Here is a 12,914-nt window from a genome sequence, read left to right as displayed (position 1 = left end):
CTCTTTATTTAAGAGCTGCGCTCTTGTCGCCATTCCTCTCTTCTACCCGCCAAATCTTTCACCTCCTGATACGACACGACCTGCACCTTTTCTTTTATTTGTTTCATAAATGTTCTCCTAGGTCCACCCCTTCCTCTCTTCCCTTCAATTTTTCCTTCTATGATGTTAGTTATAATTGAATCGTGTCGTATCAGGTGGCCAATCATATTTCCTCTCCGGTTCTCTATAGTCTTCATTATGGTGGTTTTGGTTTGGTGGCGATTTTAATATTTATTTTATTTTTATTTATTATATTTATTTTGTTTTTATTTATTTATTTTATATTAGTATTTGTAGTTAGAACGGCAACAGAAATACATAATTTGTGAAAATTTAGAGATACAGCCTGGTGACAGACAGACGGACGGATAGACAGCGAAGTTTCAGTAATAGGGTCCCGTTTATGCCCTTTGGATACGGAACCTTAAAAAGTATTTAGTCTTGTCTTGTACGAGTTGTGAGGTCATTCACCGACCTCAAGAACCTTGGTATCAAGGTATTGAACCCCTGACATAGATCATTTAACGACTACGTAGGTACTTACTTAGGTAAGTAAGTAGAACCCAGGAAAAGACGTTCAACAGTCGCAGACCGAGCGCGTTTACCGCTGCGCCACCGAGCTCCTAATATAATAGACACATTAATTTTGTTACTATACATATTATAATTTCATAATTATCAACTTGCTATCCTTCCAATTGCTATTCTTCCAAGAGAGAAACAAAAAGAAATTAGCTACTGAACTGAAATGATTAACAAGGTCTTGAACTGACTAACTATTTCTTCCACTGAAAAGTTTATGAGAAAAATGAGACAAGTTCTACTATTTATTTCTTTTGTGCGAAGAATTTAGTGGAAATTCGCATTGAAAAATTAAACGTTTGCGAGCAATTTATCCTACATCTTGTAAGTTTTAAAGTTTAATTAAAACGATGAAAGGAATAGGGCGTGATAAATGCTATAAGAAAATTTTACTTCAAAGCGATGAATTATTACAAAGCTTCCAATTAAAAGTAAAAAGAATAATTTTCTAATGACGTGTCTTTATTTTCACCAATTAAATACAGGGTCAATGAGGGGAACTTACGAGCACGACTATAATAGTAGTGTAGGGCCGATTTAACAGACCATATTTGAAGTTTTCTTTACATCATAGTTATGAGCTGTAATTTTCCAGGTTTAATTTGCCGGCCGAGTAATCGCCTCCATTTTCATGACTCCATAGGTAGGGCGTGTAGAACGGAAGAGCAAGAGAGCACAGCTCATAAAAAAAGAGAGTGAGAATTAGCCAACACCCGCAAGAGCAAGAGCGCAGCTCTTAAATAAAGAGAGAGAGAATTTGCCGGCACCCGTTTTTTATGAGTATAATGCTGTCAAATGTCTCTCTTAAAACTGCCGGCATGAAACTAGTGGTTCATAAAAGTAATATAAGAATGAACGAATTTAAGAATGATTAAACATTTTTTTCTTAAATCCTCCAAACGAAATTCATCAAGAAAACATCCTCGAATTCTGGAGGATAAAACATTATAACATTTGTTAATTATTAATAACAAAAGTTAGTTTCGTCTCGAAGTTGTTCAACCACTGCCGTGCACCTTGACATAAATAATTCTTACATTTCCTGTGAACTAGAATTGAAATTGCAATTATTCTTATTCTTGTACTAGCTTATTACATTCACAGTATATTTCCTTGAGGGCATGAAGAAATTAGTTTCGCTTTACTTGGACAAATTGAAATGTCACAAATCCAGGGACAGACCTAACCGGTTCTTTGTAATAAATGAGGATAAAAACTACCTCATCATCAGCCCATTAAAGTCCCCACTGCTGGGGCACGGGCCTTCCCTATGGATAGGGAGATCGGGCCTTAAACCATCACGCGGGCCCAGTGCGGATTGATGGTTATTAACGACTGCTAATGCAGCCGGGACCAACGGCTTAACGTGCCTTCCGAAACACGGAGGAGCTCGAGATGAAAACTTTTTTTTGTGGTCACCCATCCTATGACCGGCCTTTGCGAAAGTTGCTTAACTTCAACAATCACAGACCGAGCGTGTTAACCGCTGCGCCTCCGAGCTCCTCTAATTAAAAACTGCATATTTCTCCCATAAGGTGTCGCTACTGTTGAGTGTTCTTAAATTTTGACAGTTCCCCATACTATTTGAGTAAACAAACATAACGTTTTGGTTATACAGTGAAACCTGGTTAAGTGAGACATCAAGGGACCTGCAATGTCGTTTCACTTATAGAGGTATTCCACTTACCCAGTGTCTCAGATATACAGGTATAAATAAATATCTGTCTCATTTACAGAGGGTTCCATTAATAGAGGTGAGAATACAGGTTATTTCAGTTATACAGCTGCGATCATTAAATAAAATAACGTGTTATGTATTTTCCAAATAAACATCTGTATGATAGTAAAGCGAAACTAAAAATGAAGGTAATTGAAGCTCAAAATTTGTACTTACGTACTTGGAATTACGTGTGGAATTTGTGGGTAGAATATGAATGAGTAAACAAACAATGTTATCTCAGTTACAGAGGTTTATGCATATAAAATTTACTCGCTGTCTCAGTTATAGAGGTAACTATGATGATAAATCGAAAGAACGAATCCCAGATATAGAGGCTTACCTCGTCCCACTAACAGAGGTAATTCAGTGCCAAAGTGTTGGGACCTCAGCATGAGTTCCAGTTATGGAGGTTTCTCGCTTATCCAGGTCCCACTTAACCAAGTTTCACTGTACATTTACATTATAACCCTTTGCGCATAATTTAACTTCAAAATCATAGTGTTATATTTTATTCCCTAAAGTTCGGAAAGTATCAAACTTAGGAAAACTGTCTAAACAATCAAAACTGTATTTTCCAATTGATGGCTTTTCTTTTTCGTAACTCATCTCTACCTATACCTCACGAACAAAAATATAAATTAATGTTAGAACGCGTACAGAACAAATTCACGCGCCTCTTATATCTGAGGCTGTACGGGGTCTACCCGTTCTATCCGTTGATGTATCCTACACTATTCGTCCTGGGTATGGTAGGATACACCAAGCTGGAGACGCGGCGGGAGGCAGCCCTGGCAGAGTATATATTTAAGTTGTTACGAGGAAAGATGCACAATCCGGAGGTGTTGCGGCTGATAGGGCTAAACGTGCCCGATCGGTACGTGTGGCGGCGGCGGCGGCCGAGCCTGTTGGCGGTGCCGCGCTCACGCACTAACCTGCTCGGGCAGGCGCCGTTCACACGCGCATTGCGCAATCTTAACACTGTAGCAGAGACAATTGACTTATTCTGCTGCTCTCTGAGTGAATTCGCAAAAGCCATCATGTTTGTGATATGTTATCAATGATATTATGTAATTGTGTTGTTGTAATAATGTTTAGTGTTTAAGATTGCTTCACTGTCGTATTGGGTGTATACCTGTAATGAGAGTTGTAAGATTGAATAAATAAATAAATAAATCTTTCAGATGGGATACATTCCACGTTGCTCCATATTTTATAGCAATTTATCATGCTACAATTCGTGATAAATTGGCCCTGATTAATGCCGTCTGCATTAATATGATTACTTCTGTCATTTTCTTATCCTTCGAAAAGGAAAGAGACAGGATGATTGACAGTTACAATGCATTGACAAAGCACTTAAGAAAAAATATGGAATCAAAAATATTTAACAAAAACCTAAAAGACTATTTGTGTGTAAAAGGGTACTATACGATAAATGATAAAAAAAATTAACATGCATGAAATATAAAATAACAATTTTAGGAATAAAAGGACGAAAACGAGACAATAACAGATAAAATACTAATAATAAAATATGATTCTACTAATAATATACCATATTACAGCATGATCAAATAAAATTCTTATAATAATAAAATGACAAATATATAGCATGATCCAATACCACTAATTGATATCAAGAAAATAAAATTATATTTATTATAGTAAATATTAATATAACAATACGTCACTTTTTTTATTGATATCTATATTTAATGTTTTTATTTATTATGACCATCACGCAGTCCGCTCAAATTTTGCAACACCTTTCCAGGGTCATATACTTACCTTATTAATCATAAATCATTATAACATCTTGTATAATTATGTACATAAAGCAATAAATAAAATAAACAAAATTAACAGTTGAGTATGGCATTATTGACATACAAATAAGCGGGAAGAAAATGTCGGTGATCAGTAACTTTGTTTCTTCGGTGAACTATGTAAGTATTCCTTTCTAATCCAGCACAGAAGATAATCTATAATACAAATTCTACTAATTTGTAAGACTTAAAATAAATTACCCACTCGAAGGTCACTTCTGCAGGTTAGTGGTCCCTACGGGGTCGTTAAGCCTCGATTACCTGTATTAGACCTATATTAGACCCACGTTTAATAGAACTTTACTTACATTTACAACTTTGGTAGCAATTTATGTCGCTCAGGAAGTAAATTGCAAGACCAATCTACTTAATTAAAAAGGAGGTACTTATTCTGAACACGATAAGCAAATGACAGGCGCGACGTCAAGCCACTTTTTTTTTTTTTTTTTTTGTTTTCCCCGAAGGGTAAGGCAAAGGGAACTATGCCCATACAGCCATGTCTGACGTATTTTTTTTCTTGATGATTAATGAAATAATGAAAGGTGATGATGATGAAACCTAAGCCCCCACTCTCGGAGCAGACTCCTACTCCGAACCCCAAACGAATTAACTCAAAAATCCGCATAAACTTTCGAGTTATGAAGTGGATTGTTGGCACGGAGCGAAAATATATAGGTACACTTTGTTCATAGAATATTCCGATATAATGAAACTATCGCGAATGTTTTCCGACTTACTTGATGCGATCATTAACCACAAAACGCCACTTCGTAATAATAATTTAGATTATTCAATGAAGTAAGGAACCGTCCCGTACCCGTTCCCGCCAAAAAGTCCCGTTATAATTCGATTTAATCAGACCTGTGCCCTGTTTATCCAAACTTACAAGCCCTGTTTTACAAGAAAAATATCTACAAGAAAATTTTCATTATTACAAGAATGTGTTTATCAAAACTCTCTCTCTCTCTCTATTTAAGAGCTGCGCTCTTGTCGGTGGAGTAACCGCCATTCCTCTCTTCTTCCCGCCAAAACCTTCACCTCCCGATATGACACGACCTGCACCTTCTCTTTTATTTGTGAAAACTACACATGTAAATTACATGTTACAAGTGTCAAAATTTATTTCACAAATATAATTTACATTCCCTCTACATTTTTTGATAAACATAATTTACACGTACGTGTGAGTTGTAACTTGTAGCTTGTGAACGTTTAGACTTGTAAGTTTTGATAAACAAGGCACTGGTCAACGGATTATTGTGTGAATAATAAATGTCTTTCTTTCTTTCTTTTTTTTAACAAAAAGGGTCATTTGTACTCAAAAACAAAGATGAAAGATACATTATGTCTGTTACGGACAGCCGAGAAGAGGAGGTCGCGGGGTAAGATAATGCACGCACGACCCGCTAATTGCGTTGCGAAACGGAGGAGCGACGCGGGGAGCGGTGCGGGGAGCGACGCGGGGCATGGCGCGGGGAGCGACGCGAGGAGCGGATACATGGCGCGGCGCTCCTGATTGGCCGACGTAATGCGCGCACAGCCCGCTAGTTCCGGACCGAAATTTTCCAATAAGAATCTGATTGGACACGACACGAATCACTTCTTCTCTACTTCTCTGATTTTACATCGATTTTCTATTTTTTACTTGTATTTTACCTTTGTATTTTTAATGTGGTTTACCAAATAAACCGGATCTTCACTTGCACCGCGGGTTTTCTTCAGTCCCAGCAAATAAAATCTGCATAAGCAACAGCGGTGGTCCTTCGTCGTCGGATAGAAGAAACCTGAATCCTCAAGAAAGAAGACGAACCCTCAAGAAAGAAGACGAATCCTCAAGAAAGAAGACGAACCCTCAAGAACGAAGACGAATTCTCAAGAAGGAAGGCCTACTCTTAATACGGAAAAAAGAAGAGGAAGTCTCAAGAGAGAAGAGGAAGTCAGAAGAGGGAAGAGGAAGTCTGAAGAGGGAAGAGGAACAATCAAGAACCGCAAGACTGAAGATTGGTCTAACATCGATATAAAAACATCGATATATTTTTAATTTCAACTTCTAGTTTCAACTTTCTAATTTCAACAAGGTAGCGCAGTCTTGTCCACCTAACGGTGCCAACGGGAGGCTGTGTGCACATCATACGTCCGTTAGGACGGAAAAGTGACTCCTTGAAGCGGGAGTTGCTACTCGCACAGCCTTTTTCGAGGTTACGAGTTAGCCGTATAGCCTTTTTCGAGGCTGCGGTAGCTTCTGGCTTACGCCGAAGAATGCCCATCACGAGGAGCAAGAAGACCTTTGAAGCTAGAGAGAACACCTTTGAAGCTAGAGAGAACACCTTTGAAGTCAGAGAGAAGACCTTTGAAGATAGAGAGAAGTCCGCGCCCGCCTCCGCCGCGCCAATGGTACTCATCGAGAGAGACACGGCCGCGCTCCGGCGCACCACGACGTCAGCCATGCACATCGATGAACAGCCTGCCAGCACGTCGGCAGCGTCCGCGAACACGGTTGTCCCGCAACGACGACTCGTCACGTCCACGGAAGGGGGACAGGTGCAAGTCCCACCTGTCAGAGCAAGTACCCGCTCCGTGCGATCGATGCGCTCCACAGCAAGTACGGCGGCGCGCATCAGACAAGCCGAGCTCGACGCGGAGATACAATTAGCTGAAATGAAACAGCAGGAACTTCGTCTAGAAGCCATTAAGGTTAAGGCGAAACTTGAACGGAGCGTCGCAATGATAAGGGAAGAAAGCGAAAGAGGAAGCCAAATCGATGAACAGGAAATCGCCGCTGAAACGCACACGGAGGAACAGCAACGCGTCCACGACTGGTTGATTGAAATGGAATACAGCCAGCCGCGGGGGGAGGGACGACGCCCGCCTCAGCACAGTATGGAGCCTGTTCTATGCGCGAGAAACGCGCACGCGAGCGAGCGAGAAGGAAGATGGAATCGAGAGGCACGAGGGAAAGAGACGGAACTACGCCCGCCTAGCCCTATTCCTAATCAACGTACGAGCTTTCATGCGACGAATAAAGAAGAGGACACGGTCGATAGAATAGCACAAGCGCTAGAAAAGATCGTGAATAAACGTCCGGTGCCCCGCCAAGCCCACGAGCTGCCTACGTTCAGCGGCGCCGCGACGGAATGGCTACCCTTCAAGGCGGCCATGCGGGATTCTACGACGATGTACAAGTATTCCGACTACGAGAACCTCGCACGGCTACGGAACTGTCTACGAGGGAAAGCACAGGAGACAGTCGCCGCGCTGCTATACTCGGCGACTAGCCCCGACGAGATTATGCGAACACTGGAGCAATGTTTTGGAAGACCAGAGATGTTGATCGAACGAGCGATGGAAGATATAAAGAAGTTACCTAAGTCCGGTACGTCCGCGGGCGAATTGAACACCCTCGCGGTCAAGTTGAAGAACATCGTATGCGTGTTAGGTGGCGTCGATGAAAGAGGATATCTCCGAAACCCCATGCTCACACGAGAGGTCATCGAGAAGCTAAGCCCACATCTCAAGTCTAGGTGGTATGACTTCGCCTACGAACACGGAGACCCCTCGGAAGCCGAGATAGCAACGCTGTCAAGATTTTTGGAACGTGAGGCCGACCGTGCGATGCGATTTTCATACGCCACATCGCCCCAGTCGCTGAAGGAGACTTTCAACAATCAAGTAAAGAAGTCGTTTTCACGTGAAAGGCCACGTAAAGACGTGAAAGTCTACGCAACCACTGAAACACCCACCGCACCGACCGTCGAGAGAGAAAAGGAAGCCGTCACAAAACGATGTCTATGCTGCGGCGGCAACCACGACGTACCCGATTGTAAGAAATACAAGAGGATGACGGTCAACGAACGATGGCAGTGGGTGAAAGAAGAGAAAATATGCTTCAAGTGCATCAACGGAAAGCACAGGAGATTCACATGTAAAGCAAAGAGGTGCGGAATAGAAAACTGTCTCTTACCTCACCACAGTACGTTGCATATGGACACGTCGCCCGCCGCAGCTACTCAACCGAAGTCACCCCCAGTAAACGAGGAAAATGTCTTGTCCGCGTCGGCCATTACAAGCGGCCCGGTCAAGGTGTTATTGAAGGTGTGCCCGGTGGAGATACGCGTACCGGGAGGACCGTCATTGAAGAGGTACGCGCTACTAGACGAAGGCGCTACCATCACGCTCATGGACGAAGGCCTAGCGAACGACCTCGGCGCCAGAGGACATGTGAGCCCGCTACACATACACGGGGCCACAGCGAGTCAAAAGGAGACGCAAAGTCGAGTCGTCAAGATTGAAGTACGAGGCCAACATGAAGAGCAGTTTCACGACATCACCGCCCACACGGTGAAACAACTTACGATCGGAAGCCAGACGGTGAAAAGGAAGTTCATCGAATACGAACACTTGAAGCACCTACCACTCGACGACATGAGTTACGAATCGGCGCGCCCGAGCCTACTGATCGGCGCCGACAACTGGCATCTGATTATCTCGAAGGAAATCCTCATCGGCAAACGCTACGAGCCCATCGCATCACGCACCGAGCTGGGATGGACGATACATGGCACGGTGCCGCGGAGCTTGTACCGAGGGGAGGATCAGCTAGTCCTCCACGTACACGCCAAGACGGAAAAAGACGTGAGGAACTTCGCTAATGAAGATGAGGAATTAAACGCGCTCATCAAAACACACTACGACGTCGACGCCCTAGGAATTGCCTTGATAACGAAGCCGAGGAAGGCCGAAGAGAGAGCGATCGACATCTTCAATAAAACCATCGAACGAGTCAACGGAAGATATCAAGTGGGCCTGCCATGGAGAGACGAGCAAGTAGTCATGCCGCCCAGCTATGAAATGGCTTTTAGGAGACTGCGGACTATCGAGAGGAAGATGGATCAGTTCCCCGAATTCCAGGCAGCCTACACAAGCCAGATAGAGAACCTACTCACGAAGGGATACGCCGCAGTAGCTAACGGAGACGAGAGAGACAACGACAAGTCATGGTACCTACCTCACTTCGCCGTGACGAACCCTAACAAGCCAGGGAAGGTACGCCTAGTCTTCGACGCAGCCGCCAAGTCGAGAGGAGAGAGCCTGAACGATCACCTCCTGGATGGACCCGACTTACTGCGAGCCTTACCGGGAATTCTCTATCGCTTCCGGGAAAAAGAGGTCGCCGTCACCGCCGACATACGTGAGATGTTTTTACAAGTAAAGATTCGCCCTGAAGATCGACCGGCTCAAATGTTCCTGTGGAGAGGTAACGAACGAAAGAAGCCACCCACGGAATACGTCATGTCATCGATGATATTCGGCGCTCGGAGCTCACCATTCCTAGCGCACAGTGTGCGCAACCACAACGCACGCGCGCACGCTGAGACACACCCCGTGGCCCTCCGAGCGATAACAGAGAGCCACTACATGGACGACTTCGTGGAGAGCTACGCGACCAAGGAGGAAGCAACACGAGCAGTACACGAAGTAACCTACGTACACGAGCAAGCCGGGTTCATACTAGCCGGCTGGAACTCGAGTAATGAAGACGTAATACGAGACATACCCCCGGACCGCCGCGCGCAGCTACCTAAGGAAATGGGAACCGCTGGTCATCAAGGCAAGACTCTAGGTCTAATATGGGAGGCCACTAAAGATGAACTAATGTTCAACACCGCGCTGCCTAGGGTACCGGAGGAGGTCAAGACGTCAGCACGCCCGCCGACTAAGCGCGAAGCCCTCAGCGCTGTCATGTCGATCTTCGACCCACTTGGATTGCTAAGCCATCTCACCATAACGGCTAAAATCCTACTGCAAGACTTATGGAGACAACAGAGGATAGGATGGGATGACCAAGTGCCGGAAGAAGCCGCCGAGGACTTCACTAAATGGATACGAGCGGTCGACAGCGTGCGAGAAGTTAAACTGCCCCGTTGCTATGCGCCAACGAGGGGAGTACTGGAACGTCAGCTACACGTATTTAACGACGCGAGCGACAGAGCGTACGCCACGGTAGCGTACTGGCGAATCAAGTACGAAAACGGAGAGGTCATCATCACGCTCGCCGGCGCAAAGGCTAAGGTAGCACCGGTGAAGGCACAGAGCATACCGCGACTGGAACTGCAAGCCAGCCTCATAGGCGCACGACTCGCCCACAGTATACAAGAAGAACATAGACAGAAGGCTGACAGGATCGTGCTCTGGTCAGACTCGAAGACCGCTCTCCACTGGATTCGCAACGACATCATCAAGTACACGCCGTACGTAGCTCACCGCGTAGGCGAGATCGCTAACCTCACGCACGTCGAACAATGGAGATGGATACCGAGCGAGTTAAATGTAGCCGACGACGCCACACGACCTAACTACGAGGTGCGAGCCGACCAAAGATGGTTCATTGGCCCGGCGTTCCTCCGGGAAGAAGAAGAAAGGTGGCCATCGGAACGCACCGAAGAGGAAAATGACAACGGACAAGACGAGATAGTCTGCGCCACGGACAACAGCGAGGGGCCGGCCTACCTACCTGACATAAGTCGGTTCTCCTCTTACGAGAGACTCGTCCGTGCGACAGCCTACGTCTTACTAGCCGTCGATAAAATGAAGAAACGAACGCGAACACTGAAACTCGCCCATATCACAAAGGCAGAAGAGCTATGGTATAAGAAAATGCAAGAGGACTCGTACTCCGACGAAATAGAACGACTGAAAAAGGACTTGAAGTTACGTCCGAACAGCGCGCTGCGTAAGCTCGACCCACGGATAGACGACAGAGGCTTACTTACACTACACGGTCGCGTGGACGTGGCGAGAATAAGCGAGCAGTCAAAAAGTCCGCTAATAATGGACGGCCGCCACGCTTTCACCCGGCTACTCGTCGCGCACGCACACAAGGCGGCGAACCACGCCAACCGAGAGCAAGTTGTTAACGACCTGAAACAGAAGTTCTATATCACACGTATACGACCTACAGTACGAGCCGTGGAGCATTCATGTCAACTCTGCAAAGTGAAGAAAGCCAGACCGAGACCGCTAGTTCACGGAGACCTGCCCTACGAAAGACTCGCAGCGCACGCGAGGCCATTTAGCTACACGGGCCTCGACTTTTTCGGCCCTATGTACGTGACGGTCGGGCGACATAAGGAAAAACGCTGGGGCGCCCTGTTTACGTGTCTCACTACGCGAGCGGTCCATATAGAGATCTCACCGTCGCTATCTACGGATTCTGCTATTATGTGCCTACGGCGGATGGCGGCGCGGCGGGGGTGGCCAGTAACAATCTACAGCGATAATGGGACGAACTTTCATGGCGCGGACGAAGAGCTGCGAGCAGCGCATCGAGAGTGGGGTCCACAACTCAAGGACTTCGCTCTACTACAACGAACGAACTGGAAATACATCGCACCCGGGGCACCGAATCAAGGTGGAGCATGGGAGCGGCTAATACGCTCGGTTAAGACAGCGTTAGTCGCCACACTACACGAGCGCTACCCCAGGGACGAAGTACTCGCCACATTACTCACGGAGGCAGAGTACACGGTCAACGCACGCCCTCTCACTCACGTGCCAGTTGAACCAGGAGACATGGAGGCGCTAACACCGAATCACTTCCTACTGGGGACCTCCGGCGGCCTACCCACTACCGGGCCGTGCAGGGAGGTAGACAGGAGGACCTGGAGAGCCACGCAGGCGCTGGCTGACGTGTTTTGGCGTCGATGGCTAACGGAGTACCTACCTACACTCATACCACGTGGAGGCACACGGAGCGGGCGCGGAGCAGACCTGAAAGTTGGTGACGTCGTGATTATCACTGATCCAGTACTGCCGAGGAACATCTGGCCACGAGGTGAAGTAATCCGACTGCATCAAGGACCCGATGGACTGACCAGAGTCGCTGACGTACGAACAAGAGGAGGGATATTCCGCCGACCTCTACGACGTCTCGCCGTCCTCCCGGTGAAAGAAGGCTGCGAAGATCTACGCCGAGGGGAGGATGTTACGGACAGCCGAGAAGAGGAGGTCGCGGGGTAAGATAATGCACGCACGACCCGCTAATTGCGTTGCGAAACGGAGGAGCGACGCGGGGAGCGGTGCGGGGAGCGACGCGGGGCATGGCGCGGGGAGCGACGCGAGGAGCGGATACATGGCGCGGCGCTCCTGATTGGCCGACGTAATGCGCGCACAGCCCGCTAGTTCCGGACCGAAATTTTCCAATAAGAATCTGATTGGACACGACACGAATCACTTCTTCTCTACTTCTCACTGATTTTACATCGATTATTTACGAATTTTTACCTAAGCTTTTTACTTGTATTTTACTTTTTAACTTTGTATTTTTAATGTGGTTTGCCAAATAAACCGGATCTTCACTTGCACCGCGGGTTTTCTTCAGTCCCAGCAAATAAAATCTGCATAAGCAACAATGTCTGTTATCCATGAAATTAGAAGGTTAAACGAAGAAAAGACTGCACAACGCCATCTGTATTGAATTTGAAGCTCGTACCCTGTAAGTGCCTCGTTGACATTGTATACTTGTCACACGTGAAGTATTAATTTCATTCTCGGTTAGCTGGTGCACTTGTGGTCTAGACTCAGGCCATGCTACATAAGACCTAATACTTACATACACACAAACTCACGCCCAAGGAGAGAGTTCTTATTATAGACGTACAGCCTCCGTGGTCCAGTGGTTGAGCGTTAGGCGCACGATTCTGAGGTCCTGGGTTCGGTTCCCGGTCGGGGCATATCACAAAAAATACTTT

General features: G+C 46.0%; 1 protein-coding gene across 1 annotated transcript; it reads left to right on the top strand.

Annotated features, from left to right (window-relative positions):
- The first annotated feature begins 6,426 nt into the window (after nucleotides 1-6,426).
- On the top strand, nucleotides 6,427-12,183 carry LOC126373427 (uncharacterized). Its single transcript, XM_050019585.1, has one exon. The coding sequence runs from the start codon at nucleotides 6,427-6,429 to the stop codon at nucleotides 12,181-12,183; it is 5,757 nt and encodes a 1,918-aa protein (XP_049875542.1).
- The last annotated feature ends 731 nt before the right edge of the window (nucleotides 12,184-12,914 follow it).

The sequence above is a fragment of the Pectinophora gossypiella genome, chromosome 15 (assembly GCF_024362695.1).
Source record: "Pectinophora gossypiella chromosome 15, ilPecGoss1.1, whole genome shotgun sequence".
Lineage (NCBI taxonomy): Eukaryota > Metazoa > Arthropoda > Insecta > Lepidoptera > Gelechiidae > Pectinophora > Pectinophora gossypiella.
The sequence above is the reverse complement of the archived record's forward strand: the minus strand, read 5'-3'. Positions and strand labels throughout refer to the sequence as shown.

What these genes read in the sequence shown, in the direction of transcription:
- LOC126373427 (XM_050019585.1), top strand. Translation starts at nt 6,427, where the DNA reads ATGCCCATCACGAGGAGCAAGAAGACCTTTGAAGCTAGAGAGAACACC.